This window comes from Rhipicephalus microplus, chromosome 4, assembly GCF_043290135.1.
Source record: "Rhipicephalus microplus isolate Deutch F79 chromosome 4, USDA_Rmic, whole genome shotgun sequence".
In the NCBI taxonomy this organism is placed as follows: Eukaryota; Metazoa; Arthropoda; class Arachnida; order Ixodida; family Ixodidae; genus Rhipicephalus; species Rhipicephalus microplus.
In genome coordinates this window covers 221,467,765-221,482,953 of record NC_134703.1, presented here as the reverse complement: position 1 = coordinate 221,482,953, position 15,189 = coordinate 221,467,765, and the positions used below count along the sequence as shown (strand labels likewise).

The 15,189-nt window shown below is 44.0% G+C and overlaps 1 protein-coding gene across 2 annotated transcripts; it reads right to left on the bottom strand.

Moving 5' to 3' along the window:
* Positions 1-249: 249 nt before the first annotated feature.
* LOC142814762 (uncharacterized) lies at positions 250-11,769 on the bottom strand. Of its 2 annotated transcripts, none has more exons than XM_075894009.1 (5): positions 11,178-11,769; positions 6,134-6,188; positions 3,886-3,974; positions 698-857; positions 250-600 (listed from the first exon to the last, which is right to left on the bottom strand). In XM_075894009.1, exons 1-5 carry the CDS (start codon positions 11,322-11,324, stop codon positions 338-340), a joined length of 714 nt encoding a protein of 237 aa, XP_075750124.1. In that variant the 5' UTR covers positions 11,325-11,769; the 3' UTR covers positions 250-337. The 2 variants fall into 2 exon arrangements, with proteins under 2 accessions (XP_075750124.1, XP_075750126.1); XM_075894011.1 differs by having other exon boundaries at positions 6,134-6,196; positions 11,178-11,315.
* Positions 11,770-15,189: the final 3,420 nt, after the last annotated feature.

Sequence of the window (15,189 nt, the reverse complement as noted above, 5' to 3'; positions counted from 1 at the left end):
CAATTTATCTTTTGCAATAGCGAGTGCTTTATTTGGTACTGGTATTTGGTACAGCAGATCGAAAAAAGTCGTTAGGAAGTAAATGTTGAAAGCGTATGTCCCCCACTTGCAATCCCCACATATGTCCCCCACATGGTAATCGAGAATATTCATAGTTTAGAGCATTTTTTCGTAACTAAAACATGGTGATGGTGCTTCCGAATCAGCATAAGCTAGCCGAACAGTGCACCACCGACAGTCTGCAGACTATTTATTCTTTGTTTTTTTTTTATTTATTTGGTACAACAAAAAATGTATACATTGAAAAATATATATACACAACTAAAAAAGGCCCGCTCTACTGCAGGTCAGGTTGCGTTGGGGGCACAGTGACAGTGGTGCTGTCAAGGCCCTGGCTGCTGTGGCTGGGCAGGAAACCAGCTGCCTCGAGCAGCCGATAATCTGCACTCCGAGAGTGGGGATCATCGGGCTGCTCCACAACAAATGCTTCTCTGAAGCGCCGCTTCCTGCCCCCACAGCGATCACCAGACCCTGGCAGCCACCTCTTAATAAAGTTTAGGGCCTCCACCTGGTCGCACCCTGCTTTTTGGCAGATGACATCTGCATACAAGAACAGAAATACCATAGTACACATGAAGCACTTCAGTACAGAGAATACACAAGGGTACACACACATAAAACAATGAATTAGTCTAACCTGTCACTAATCTACAGAGCCTCAGGTTCACAAAGGCCCTTTTCCCTTTTCTGCCATGAAGGCTGTACAGCACTTGCACGTCATGTGCCAATACAGCCTTCATGGCATTCACACCAATTTCTCGGAGGCCACGTCCCCCAATCTGCAGGAGGTGCTTGCACTGTAAAAAAATGCAAGAAGCATAGATGGGGTGAACGCAACAGCACATCGAAATGTTTTCATGATAAAAATCTGCAAGAAGAGGACACTGAAAACAACTTGAATTTTTGGGCATCACAACATTTCATTGTTTTTTTACGCTAACTTCAACTCACTTGACCTAAAATGGTTTCCACATCAGCCCTCTCACACTCAGTGTGAGAACCTTTCAGAGTCCTTCTCTGAATGCAGTTTCGCTGTTATGAAATCAAATACAACACTGTTATAACCCTTAATAAATATTGATTCTAGCTATGAAATAGTATAATTACTTTGTACAGTGCTCAAATTCCAATACACGTTTCTTCGAGGTTACAATGTCTTTGCCTGAATGTTGACCAGGAGTAGCTTCTACAGGTGAAAAACGATAAAATATGTGGAATTCAAAAAGAAGCTTGGACATGTTTTTAATCAATGCATTGTAAGCAGAGCACAACAAGATAAATGAACATGATCAAGGCGTACTAAGAGGCAACCTTAGAGCGACCAAATCTTGGTCATAGATGAAACTGATAGAAAAATAAAGGTCGCACTAGATGGTCGCACCATTTGCTGTTTATATTTTTCTGTGATAGCCAACAAAGAGGCATGTCTCTATAGAAATCTCATCACAATCAACAAAGGTGCATTTTTCTTCACACTGCGAAATTGGGTGCATGTTAGATTTTTAAAAAAGTAAGAAATTGGCTAACACAAGGCAGGGTGAACTGTAGCTCAAAGTAGAGAGCCGCAGCGGACACGAAATAGGGTGATAAATGAACAAAATTACTGAATGTCTGTTTTAAGCAGGCTATTGCTAGTCACTGCCCATAAAACACACGATGCCCCCTACATCGTCTGCTAGCTTAGGACAGTTCACTCGGACTTCACAGACTATAGTAAATACAGTCGAATCTCATTAATTCCAACACACTTAATTTGAACTGACCCTGTGGTCCTATCAAAGCTATACCGCGCTCCGAAAATGCTCTCAGCACCCCGCCTAATCCTGCGGTGGCACTTCAGACACCTCATCGCTGTGCTTGAAGAAGAAAATGAAGAAAAGGAAAGAAAAGACTGCGGTGGAATGTTTGCCAAATGCCAATCTGCGACATTCCTGTGCCCCGCTTCGGCTTTTTCCGTCCCTGCCACGTAGAGACCCTTCTCCTCTTAACACTGCGCATGAAGAGAAAGAGGGGAAAAAAAGCTGTCGCAGAGAGTTGGCTCTCTCATGCCGATCTGCAACGCACCGGTGTCACGCTTCCCTGTTTTTCGTTCCTGCTATGTAGAGACTCTTCTCCTTTCAACACCGCGCATGAAGAGAGAAAAAAAAAAAAAAGCTGCCGCGGAGTGTTTCTCTCTCGAATGCCGATCTGCTTTTCTCCAGGTGGAGACGCTCCTCCATTCTCATCATGTGCTGGCCACGCTCCGGCTGCAGCGCAGATGGTAACAGTGGAAACACAGTTGTCTTCGAAAGTGTCAGCACTGCACATTGCCGCGCGCAACTTCTTTTGCCAGGAGAATACTGAAGCCGAAGTACAAATGCTTTGCAAACTGCACGCAAAACTTGTTGACTCGTTGCAAGGCCAACGTGTACAGACATGTATTGACTACTTTAATTAATGACGGATGTCCTGTAATTTGTGAATAAAACTTCTCCATGCACATGCATCACTGCATGATCACACCACTCGCGAAAACGACTCTTTTTGAGAGCGTCTTCCGTTTAAATATGAAGTACGGGGGAAGCTTATGCCTATCTGACGTGCAACAGAGCATTGCTGTCACTCTAGTTTTACCGTGGCCCGATGTCAGTACACAAACTTGCTTCGCCCCCTTCTCCTAGACGGTTGTGGTGCCAGGCATGTCGAAGTAAAGAGGCGTGTGATCGGCATTCCCGATTTGCCCAAGCAGGTAGCCGTTGTTGTGCCGCAAGTTTAGGAGGAACCTCTGAAGACTCTGAAGCTTTTTTTCGTACTCCTCCGGCAACTTCCGGCATATGCCCGTTCGCCTTCGGAGGGAAAAGCCTTTTCTCTTCATAAAGTTCGTTAGCCAGCACCTGCTCGCTTTAAAATGGTTCTGCATTAGCCCTTTTTCTAAGGCTAACTGCATAGCCTGCACTTGGAGCAGTTCTGTCGTCACGGGCCGCTGTGCCGCTGTGCCGCTTACTGCTTAATCACATACTCGCCGAGCAGCTCTTCAATTTGTGGAAACCGACCCTGCTGTGGTCCACTGAAGCCTTTGCGTGAATCTTTGCTGTCGACAATATTCTGCTTTTGTTTCCGCCAGTCCCGCACGCACGTTTCGGGAACTCCAAATGAACGCGATGCGGCCCGATTTCTGTCCGTTCCGGCACACGCGACGACTTTTCTTTTAGAAGCAGCATTGTGGTGCACTCGTCGAGTTTTTGGAGTCGGCCCTACCATGCCGTCGGTGCTAATGTACTACAAGATGACGAACTCCTCCGCACACGTATGAATGCCGCGCATGGGAAACACATAGGCAGAAATGACCGACGCGCCATGCCGACGCACGTAGGGGGCGGCCATTTTGTAAGTGGCGATGGCAATAGAATGACCATATTCATTTTTTTTTTCATACTCGATTCTAACGCACATGCGATTTATGAACTCTCTTAACCGGAAAAAAAGTGCGTGTTAGATTCAAGTAATTACGGTAACTTTCATTATTTTGAACTTCTTTTAATTTGAACAAATTTTCTGGCCTCTTTGAGTACAAATTATTCATATTCGACTGTAGTACAGTGGCTCATGAGATAACCTGACTAGTTTGTTTCCCAAAACACAGTATCTTAAAGCAGTACTAAATTTCTGCATGTTACATAGGCATATTAAAAATCAAGAAATATACACCAAAGCCGCAGCCACAGCTTTACTCTGCACAGCTGCCTCTACTGCCTCCACTTCTCCAATTGTACCAGCAGGCAGCCGGGGAAGGTCAGAGGGGTGCTGTGCTGGCTGGGCGTGCTGAGGCACGGACAAGAGCCGTACCTTGTGCTTCAGCTGTCGCACCTCCTGCAGAACCTGTCTTTGTTGCTGCCGGATGCCAAGTTGTATCCGCAGGATCCGTAGCAATAGAGCTGAAACATACAAGAGTACATACCATATTTACTCGCACAATTTGCATCCTCACATAATTTGCTCACCAGTATAATTAGCCAGCCTGCTTTACTACAAGAGACTTTTTGCTCGCATACTTTGCCCTCCCCAACCAGCCCGAGCCACCTTGCCAGCACACACACAGACACATTTGACTTCATGATGCTCTGGTCAGGCACATCTCTTGTCGAGCAGGCGAGTTCAGTCTTACACAAAATGGACTGAGTGCAAGGTCCCTTCTTCCATGAACTTTTATGCTTTCCCTAGAATATTGAACTTGAATACTGAAACCTGTTTATGTGTAGTCCGAAATGCCTAAAGGTTTGCCTCCCATCTTCCCACCTCTTCCACGGCAAGAATGTATTCCCGAGACACAGCACAGATGTTGAACGCGTGCAAGGACCTGTCACATCAACTAGATGAGGCAGGTTTTCGCACTCTTTTTTTTTTTTTTTTTCGGTTTCGCCATCTGGCCATTGCGATTTTACCGTTCCTTGTGATAGGCTACAATAATTATATACGAGGCAGATTGCTGTTATAAAGCTTACCGAAGAAAACTGAAACCGTGCTACCGCTAAGCACATCAGCGTGGAGTTCTTCGACATGCAATATTCAGTATGGGAGCCAGCAGAAGAGTGCGTTGAATAAGACTTAGCATAGAAGCTTGGGTGTGTTGGTTAGATATCGGAGGGAACACAACGCAATAGAAGACTGGGACAAGGAATGGACACACACACACACACGAAGGGCGACACACACAGCACTGTGTTGGCATCGCGCTTCCTTGTCTGCATCTTACTTTACGTTGCGTTACCGACAATTATTGGAGAGTACTTATGTTCTCTGGTATAACCCTGTCGTGGGAACTGGTTTTTGTGAGCACTGTTCGGAAGAACTTCAAGAAAATGGGGGCATTTGAACAGGCTTAGCAAACAAATGACAATCCGCTTTGAGACAGCTGTGACAGCGCCTGCAACATATATTCCCAGTTGAGCTTTTAGGCCAGCGATTCCTACTAGCTTCACACATGACCGGATTGACAAAAAAAGTACACATAATATGCGAGTATATACTGCATTTGACTCTGTAGCTTTGATGAACCAGGCAGATACACAAATTTATCCAAAATTCCATTGATTCTGTTGCAAAATTATTCAACAAACAAATTGCGATGTTATTCATGTTACTATACGATTGTGGCACTTTACCATTGCAGCTTTCCAGGAGGCACACATAGTCCAGCGTTAGTTCACCACTCGCAGTTAATTGTATGCAGTAGGTTGCTCACAGCAACTGACTGCATGCAATGGTGAACATCTTGCATGCTTGCACCGCTGTTTCAGCATGCTGGCTGCTTCCCATACGGCTATCAATTGATGTTCACAAAATTGGGAAGATGAAGAAAGACTACACAGTGCCCTCTGGCCACCCTATACTCCAAACCTCCAGCCAACAAACAAACAAAAGAAACAGAAGTATGCAAATGAATATTATTCCTTATGCAGCTGGAATGGAGTGTAGTTTTCACCAATTCTGTGTGTTAAGTCAATATGGAGTGAGTTAACTCCATAAAGTAGCTTTTCTCATAACAGTGTTCACTCTATTGTAACACAAGGAGTGACTTCATAGCATCTAGAAGGAAAAATAGACTCTTCAGTATTTGATAGAAATGTGAGGCTCTACCTTAAAATAACAATAATCTGGAAAAAGAACTCATTACATTCGAAAAAAAAAAGGTAGCACAGTTGATCCCCTTTACAAGAGACACTGATGTAACAGACAAACGGGGATAAGAGGCACCAGTGTGCAGGCTGACATTTGGCCCATCATGCATCAGGCACTCCGTAGATGCGCCTGTGCAGCCAGGAGCCCTGCAGTCAAGCATGCTGAGCAAGACTGTTGACCACTGTACAATGACACAGTGCCACAAAGTTTCAAAACTTCATTTCACAGACTTCTGCAAAAGCTTCTTACACTCTTGCATAATTTTTGCACAAGCTTCTCTCATTCTTGCGTGATTTTCGTCAGAACATATAGGTGTTGGAAGTTGTATGTCCCCAAAAACTTGCACAATACAAATAGCATACATTAAAGTCTATCACTTAATACGTGCATAGTGTAACAATGAAAGGAAACTCACGCATAATTTGCTCCGAGCCTTCCCCGTGCGGTGCCTCCTTGAGCCTTGGAGGGCACTGTACAGCTAGAGCAAAGTAGCATCAATCCAGTGTTAATGGCAGGTTAACAAGACAACAAAACTAACTCCCATATTCATAAACGCTCCCCGACTCGACTTTCACCCTTCACTTGACAGAGTTGAGCACTGAGCCGCTGCTCGTTTGAAAGCGACGCTGCGCTACTCGAGAATCACAGCAGATTATTGCTGACATGCAGCAATTTTCTCTGCTTAGAGACGGCGCTCCCATCAGCCATCTCAAGTGAAGGTGAAGCGTTGAGTGGAGGGACGTTCTAGAATACGGGGGTAAGATTGGTTGCAACAACACTACAATAGACACACTTAATTTTTACACTTCATCTATATTGTACAGCTACACACATTCTGCATCCTTATAATGCAACATATACATACAGGCTTATAAAGTAAACACTGTAGGCTGCTCAAATAACACCTACACAAAAAAATTACCCAAAAGTGGCCATGCGCAAAGTACTTTTATTTGAAACTCACAAAACTTTTGCGGTGATAGGGAATAAATAAGACAGGTTACGCTTGGAGGCACATGAGACCTTCGCAGCTTTCATAAAGTACAAAAAACAATATGGTATGTGTGTGTGTATGTACGCATGAAGCTTCAGCCTTTACATACGGTTTCTTGAAAGAATCGACTATGAATTTTATGGCACCTGTGTCCTTCAGCGCAATTGAAAGCCTGCTGATCAGTGTGTGCAATTGTGGAATAGTTACATGGAAAATGGCGTGAAACACCTAAAATCAAATTTTTCTAGCTAGGAAATATGCAGCTGTGTATACACAACACATGCTGCAAACAGTGGGAGGTGACCACAAGAGTGATTTGAGTGTAAGCGGCAGTATTCCGCATTCATGCACCCCGCCATTTTCAACTGTTGCCCAAAAGCAGCACCACTTCAGCGTGCAACTTTTTTTTTTTACATCATAAACAGCACGGAATACAGCGAGGATGAAAACAACATATGCAATTAAATTTTGAGCACTATTTATGGTGCGCATGATTGATTGATTGATATGTGGGGTTTAACGTCCCAAAACCACTATATGATTATGATAGACGCCGTAGTGGAGGGCTCCGGAAATTTAGACCACCTGGGGTTCTTTAACGTGCACCTAAATCTGAGCACACGGGCCTACAACATTCCCGCCTCCATCGGAAATGCAGCCGCCGCAGCCGGGATTCGAACTCGCGCCCTGCGGGTCAGCAGCTGAGTACCTTAGCCACTTGACCACCGCGGCGGGGATGGTGCGCATGAAAAAAAAAAAAAAAGGCCTTTGTACAACGACGAATTCATAATTTGCCTTCAAGGACCTTCTGTTAGGCTGCACCACATACAGATTTTTTGTGGCTTTCAAAAGAGATTTGAAAAAAAAAAAAAATAACCGTGTTTACTCTCGTCATGAGCGCACTCACTAAGTCACCCTCATTTCAGTCGCCAAAACTTTGAATTGTTTTTTTCTTCCACATATTAAACACACACCTTAAGTTCATCCGCTCAAGTCCCACGGACTCCCCCCCCCCCCCCCCCTTGCCGCATTCGCTGGCTGCCACGTGCCATTTTATTTTTGTTTCTATTTGTTCACGGAACGTTCCCTGTCTTTTTTAATTATCTCTTGTAACATATGTGGCATTATCTTGTTCCCGAGGTGCCACAGGTGCTTTGCTATGTAGATGCACCATTAAACTAGTATTTTTGATCAACTGTGCATTTCTGATGTTTATCTTGCAAGTACGTAAAACTGGCATGCTTCTTGATCTACGATACACATGTGGCTTGTCTCACTTTGAAGGAAAAGTTAGCATACAATGGTGTAAATGCTTAGAATTTGAAATATTGAGACAGCAGCACACCGGAGATGATCATATGGTAAAGAAACAAGTGCTGCCTTATTACTGGCAAGTTGTCACTTATATGTACAAATAAATTTTGCGAGCTAAAAAAAGTACAAAAGCACAGCGAGGCTATGATGTGGTTCAACCTGTGGATTCGCTTCATTTATCACGCCATATGATGAAGCTTCCTTTGGTAAAACTGCTCAGATAAGAAAAAAAGTTTTCTGTCCAATACAGCAACTATACAAAGTGTGCACGTGCATCTCGCAGTGCCTTTTCGTCACTTCCAAAATGCGCCACCAACATGCCCGGGCACCAACCGAATCTATCGCCTACAACTGCCATGTTGTCTCCTCGTGCTTGCACCCGTTTAGTTTTGCCTCACGATGCAAGTTTGAGAAATTATGAGCTGCTAGTGAGGCAAGTTGATTTAGTAGTCCACGCAGAGGGAGCAGAGCTTAGGGTGTTTCTTCGCTGAAAGTTATAACCTGAAATTGAGAACGCACATTCCGATTTTCCTAAAAGTACCAGCGTATTTGGCTGGTGCAGATTAACAAAAGCTACTTGAAGAAACTTTGCAATATTTGCATCTTCAGGTGCAACTTCATTACGGGTAAGTGCCATAGCCAAGTATTTACCTGCAAACAGATATAGCTTACCAAGATACTGTACATACAAACTTGTGCGCAGTTAAAATCATGATGGCGAGGAAGGCGGTTAAAATCGTGATGGCGATCGCGGAGATTTGGTATTGCATTGAAACAAACTATAAAGAATGGGAAACAATATTAGTTCACTTTGAAGTATAGCCGATAGGTTCAATTTGGGCATCAGGATTTTTTTTAATTAGTCAATTAATTCTATACACTGTCTCTATCATGTTCAGTGACTCCACTGTACATTAGCATACAACAAAAGCAAAATACAAAGTGAAAAGTGTGTTAAAGCATACGCGAAAAATAAAGTGATGACTGGCATTACCGCGGCACACACCACGCAAAGTCGCTATCTGCCTTGTATAATATTTTCCTCGGCTATTTCCACAAATTGCAATCAAAGAGGCTCAAGCTCTACATCAGCACTGTTTAAAACACTTGGGGGGGGAGGGGGCATTGCTACTTTGGTGGCGTAGGCCGTGACAATATATTCATAATATTATATCTCTTGTAAACTTGCCTAGCTCTGCACGACTAGTTTTCGATGGGAGCAGCTGCGCTTCGCACATCCATTCTTAAAATTGCGGCTCGAGAGATTTTGAGCTTTCACTTGTTTTTGGGCCAGGCAATTTGTAGTGAAAGCAAGATAATAGGCCCTCATAGGTTGTGGCGGGCAGCCGGTGTACGCCGTGGCTGGTATATGTGTCGCACATCTTGATTATCTGGTCTTGTATCGAGTGAACGAGCGAGGCCTTCCTAATCCAATGAGCTCGTTAAAGTAAGACAACAAAAAACCACAATGCTTCCACATCGTTCACAGCAACAGATGACGAGCCCCCAACAAACCGCACTGCAGCACGTGAACTGCCGTAGGTACCCAGGGAGTTACCCGGGCATGGCGGGAGAGGGTGACAACAGCAGAAGTGACATCACAAGAACACTATGTATAAAGGGGACATTTAAAGACTTTTTTCCCATTTATAAACTTCGTGCACTGTTCTGTCACAATTTATAGCTCAGAATAGTTGTATTTTGAAAAGGGCACTAATTCATAAGCCCAATGGTTCAAGGATGGGTGCATTTAGGGGGCCCATTCTACGTTTTACTTATGCCCTTCAAGAACTTGCTTACAGGACCAAAGTCCTGTTTCAGAAAGAACACGCTAGTGCGTGGCCAGCAGTCCGTCAAGCATTAGTGCTGGTGAGATTTGGAAATGCAGCTCATGAGCATCCTCATCTGCTACTTCTCTGCTCATGCTCTCGGGGCTTACTTGCGAGGCACGGTCCTTCGCACTTTTCATTTTCACACTGTAAATCAACTGATACCAACTCTGCCTTCCATTATTTAATAAACCAATATTTCATGGTCACGAGGACGAGCTTAAAATGTTTGCTACATCAGACCTGAGCAGCATTCATAGTCATCGAAACTTGTTAGTTGCAGCGAGCTAATATTATGCGAAAAATATGATGTGCTTTACGGTGACAACTTGCAAAACACTGCAGCAACGATTAAAATCATGCATTTTTTGTGCTCACAGGAAATCCCTGAAGCAGGAGGCACTGGGCTAGATAAATTGCGCAGCTAAAATACGGATGCGCTTTCCAATGCTGTCATGCGTACAGGCGGAGAAATGGCAGACAAAACTGGGCGCACCCCGATTCTATGCGCATGCGTCCCATTCACAAGCCTCGCTGCCAGTTAGCACCACATGGCTCACTGTCCATGAGCTCGCTTGTTTCCTGTAACAGTGGACCATACGGTACACCTATTTAAAAACGAGGATAGAATGTATATAATGCAGCATCTGATGAAGCCATGACGATGCGTTGCTGATGAAATCTGGAACTCTAGTTAGTACCCTTATGGTTAACCAGCCGACCGACTAGCAAAAAGATTTGCGACTGAAATGATGGCATCTACACCTGCCCTTAAAGGGACACTGAACAAAGTTTTTGCCGCCGAGATTTTCAGCCAAAGCAAAAGATTGGCCATGAAATTCATAGACAATAATAATTTCAAGCAGAAACTACGAAAACATACTGAATTTAATGAGCCTTTTACAAAATGCCGCGTCTAGCTCTTAGACACGGCGTTTTCTAAAAGGTCGCGACATTTCTTTTTCAAGTTTTTTTTTTGTTATTCAAGACAAATCTACGGTGCATTGTTCACAGAAAACAAAATTGCCTCGGTAAGATTTCTTTGCGAGCAGCTTACTAATTTTAAGGCAGGCGCGTTGATTCGTGAACTGAAGGATGCGAGTGATCGATCTTGCCTGCTAGTGGCTAGGCGACAAAGGCTTTACCTTATGTCCTGGTGTAGCTAAGTCACGCAAATGGAGCAGAAAATGTGCATTATCATTTATTTCACCTAAATATCACACGTATGTGGCTTATTGCCGGTGACAGGTGATCAGGATGAAGTCGACAAGTTGCAAATCTGAACAAGAATTCACTCGAATGAAAAACCAACCTATACTCACGTGCACGGTGAAGTCGAACACGTCGTCCGTCAATGTTGTCGCTGATGCCCGAAGGAAAAGAGAAGAGGACAAGCGACGGGGTCGTCTCTTTCTATAAAGTCGGCGGAACTGCCAGAACGGCCAACACAAAAGGCATCGGGTTGACATTCCTCCATCTGGGCTTCAGTCGCTCCACCCGGGCATGCAGCTGCTACTGGTTCTACTACTATCCTCTTCCCGACATTGCAGTGTTGCTGCCATACTCGCGAACCTTCTTAAATTAAAGCACGCAATCATGTATTATCGTGCGCATTCTAAACTTAAAAACAGTGCGCCGGTACATGAGATCACGAAGCGCGGTCCACGCCATCACAAGAGCAATTAGAGAAATGAAACAAAGAAAACAAAAATGTATAAAATATTTTGTCTCAATACGATCCGCAATCCAGTTTCCTGCAGCAGCTTTCGGCTCTGTATGAACGGCCAAGCCAGTGCCAAGCCAAGCTTGCGTTCCTGATCAGCTGTTTGTTTCCATCGAGAATTCAACAGTGAACTGGCAATTTGTTTAGATGATATTGCTTGAAAGGGCTTGAAATTGAATATTTCTCTACGTACTACTGCTGTACTTTTCCTCTCTGTTTCCTGATCACAGTGATGAGATTGAGGAGGTCACAATTTAGAAAACAGCAAGTGTAGCTCAAGCATTGCTAGTATCGCTGTTTCGGTAATAAAATGTTACTAAGATTTTGCCCCGCGACCTGCTTGCCGTGTTCGAGCACCCAAAAGAAATTTACGGTGCCGCGTTTGAAAGAGTTGAATAAAATTGCAATATTACGAAAGGAAGGCTCTGAAGCAACATCGCATTTTATCAGGCCTACACCTCCCACACCTAGACGAGTAAAACTCGTCGATATTATCTTGCAAAGCTGTGTATAATATTTAAAACACATTCTTTAGCCCACGATGAATTGTTCTCTCGTGTGGCTTCTCCATTTGGTACTGTCATGTTAACTTACAAAGGCAACTTTCCATATTTAGTCTCTTTAGATGTTGCAAAAGCTTGACACGTGGTGTGTATGCCATACTGATAATTCTCCTCGTAACCTGGGTCCGCCTCTTTAAACAGCGTCGCATTTTATTGTTCGCAATTGTGTTTGTTTTATACTGTAAGCGAGCTGTGTGATTTCATCAATATTCACGAGTGTTCCCTGACTATACAAACACGTGCGTCTTATTTGGTGCGGTGCACGTTTGTATGTAGCAAAAAATGTCATTTCGTCAACGTGTGTCTGCATACACTTGCATGCCCTGCAGTACGTGTACATAATTAATGCAGTAAGGACTGCAATGCATAGCCTTGCATGGGACATATATTCCATGCACCCTCAGAGAAATGTTGTTTGTTATGAGCCTACTGTTTATCATTACATTTTTTTTTTTCGTTAAAGTTTCATCTTCATATAAAGCAGCTGTATACAGGCACGAGCTTCAGCAGCTTCCTCGTTGTTCCATTTTAAATAAAAACACCAAGCCTACCCGAATCAATGATCTGTTTGCTATCATTACTGTTATGTGTTCTACGATGTACACAAGGACAGTAGTATACAAAAAATAGGGAGGGAATTGAATGCCCTGCCTGCATGGCTGCGCCGTTTCACAAGATCAGGCGCTGCGCTGTGAAGCTTCCTACCGGCCTGCAGAAATTCAAGGGAGCGTACAATAGCGTGGTTCAAGAGGACTTGTGGGGAATACTAGACACACTGGGTGTAAAAGATGGAGTCACTAATCGTTTAAAGGAAATCTATAAAACTAACAAGGTAGTTAAAAAGTGGGAAAAACAGGTATCCAAGCCCACAGTGGTGAAACGTGGACTTAGGCAGGCGTGCCCACTGTCACCCTTCTTATTCATGATGTACCTACAAGGATTAGAGGCCAAATTAGAGGCAAGGGGACTTGGCTTCAACCTCTCTTTAGTCAAACAAGGAAAACTCATTGATCAGGCACTACCAGCATTAATCTACGCAGATGATATAGTGCTAATGGCCGACAACAAGGAAGATTTGCAGAGGTTGATGGACATCTGCGGTAATGAGGGAGATAGGTTAGATTTTAGATTCAGTTAGGAAAAATCAGTAGTCATGATTTTTAATGATAACAAAGGTAGTGAGCTTAGAATACAGGAAGTCACGCTAGAGATAACAGATAAATACAAATAACTGGGCGTATGGATAAGCAATGGGACCGAGTACCTGAGGGAACACGAAATATGCGTGACGACTAAAGATAACAGGAATGCAGCAGTGATGAAAAATAGGGCACTGTGGAATTACAATAGGTATAATGTTGTGAGAGGAATATGGAAAGGGGTCATGGTTCCTGGGCTGACGTTCGGCAGCGCGGTCTTGTGCATGAGGTCAGAAGTTCAAGCAAGATTAGAAATTAGGCAACGTGAAATATGTAGGCTTGCTTTAGGAGCTCACGGGAATACGCCAAAACCAGGGAGTACAAGGTGATATGGGATGGACATCATTTGATGGCAGGGAAGCTAGCAGCAAGATAAAATTTGAGAAGCGATTGAGAGAAATGGGGGAGGAGCGTTGGGCTATGAAGGTTTTCAGCTACTTGTACATGAAGAATGTCAATACAAAATGGAGGAAGCGAACCAGGAAATTGACTGGTAAATACTTAGAAAACAGCAGGTGGCCAAACCAGAAAGAACTATCGGTTAAAAAGGAACTGCAGGAAACGGAGACTGACATGTGGAGAATTGGCATGATTAAGAAGTCCGCACTAGAGATATATCGAACTTTTAAGCAGGAAATTGCCAAAGAAAGAATTTATGATAATACTCAGGGTAGTTCTCTACTAGCTGTTTGAGGCCAGGACGGGAGTATTGCGAACCAAGACATATCGGGCCAAATATGAAGAGGTAGACACAATATGCGGTGCGTGCGAAGAGAAAGAAAAAACTGCCGAACACTTGACAATGCTCTGTAAAGGGCTTCACCTTAGAGTTCAAGATGATGGCGCAGAGTTTTTCAAAGCACTGGTGTTTAGGGACAGGGAGGGCAAAATAGACTTTAAGCGGGTAGACTTAACTAGAAGGAGGTTACCTGATTGGTGGCTAAAGTCAAGGCACGATTGAAAATTAAACCCTTCACTTCAAAGTACCCGTCCAACTTTACTATTTAAAGGGGAAAAAAAAAATCTAGTGGTTAGTTCACTAAGCATTACGGCTAAGTGACGTTAGCCGCCGCCCGATCTAAAGGGTACAACCACATCCATCCATCTATCCAGCCAAGAATATTCTCTCTGGCTTGTTGCTCCAGGCCTAGTCAGGTAGATTTTCTGGCCTCACCGTTGAATTGTTTGCTCGGGTTGTGGCTTGCAAACATTGCGGTTTTGGGCGTTGTATCATCTTGTTCCGTCATCATGTCCTCCAAGTGGAGGACATGTCGCAGTGTGAGGAGGGAGTACGACAAGGCGCTGATAGAATGAGCTATCAGTCTTACCAGGCAGGCGGTTGAGAGCGCACCGAGGCAGCTGACGCACACCAGCACTATCCGCTTCCTGTATAATACAGGCTAGGGAATTATAGAAACACAAAGCAGAAATCAACTCTTGTGCCTCTCTCATGCATTCACAAGGCGGAACCTGCTTCGAACACTGAGGACCGAGCTAAGCAACACCATGCCTGACGATAAATCATGGTCTCCTATTGCAATAATGATTAAGGCACGCATGCAACTTAAACCATTGTCACGCAAGATGAATTCACAACACCATCGAAGTGAGCCCAAGGCACGTGCTGATTATTATGTACGGTACTAGCGCTAAATTCATGCAGACGTTTAGTTGGTGCTCCAGTAGGCCTAGTTGAAAGAATGGCCACAGCTACTGCTGTGATGGAGAACGGGCTCATTAACATCTTCATGTAGATTAAAACGGCTTACCCCGAAATGGCTGGGAGTGTCACGCCATCCCTAGCAGTGGCACATGCAGTTGCATATTTAACGATTACTGAAATGGCGTA

Excerpts from the sequence above, each read along its gene's own strand:
- LOC142814762 (XM_075894009.1), bottom strand. The coding sequence starts at position 11,324 with ATGTCAACCCGATGCCTTTTGTGTTGGCCGTTCTGGCAGTTCCGCCGA. Across the intron at positions 858-3,885 it reads TGCGACAGCTGAAGCACAAG|TGCAAGCACCTCCTGCAGAT; the intron begins GTACGGCTCTTG and ends ATTTTTTTACAG. Across the intron at positions 601-697 it reads GCTCTGTAGATTAGTGACAG|ATGTCATCTGCCAAAAAGCA; the intron begins GTTAGACTAATT and ends TCTTGTATGCAG.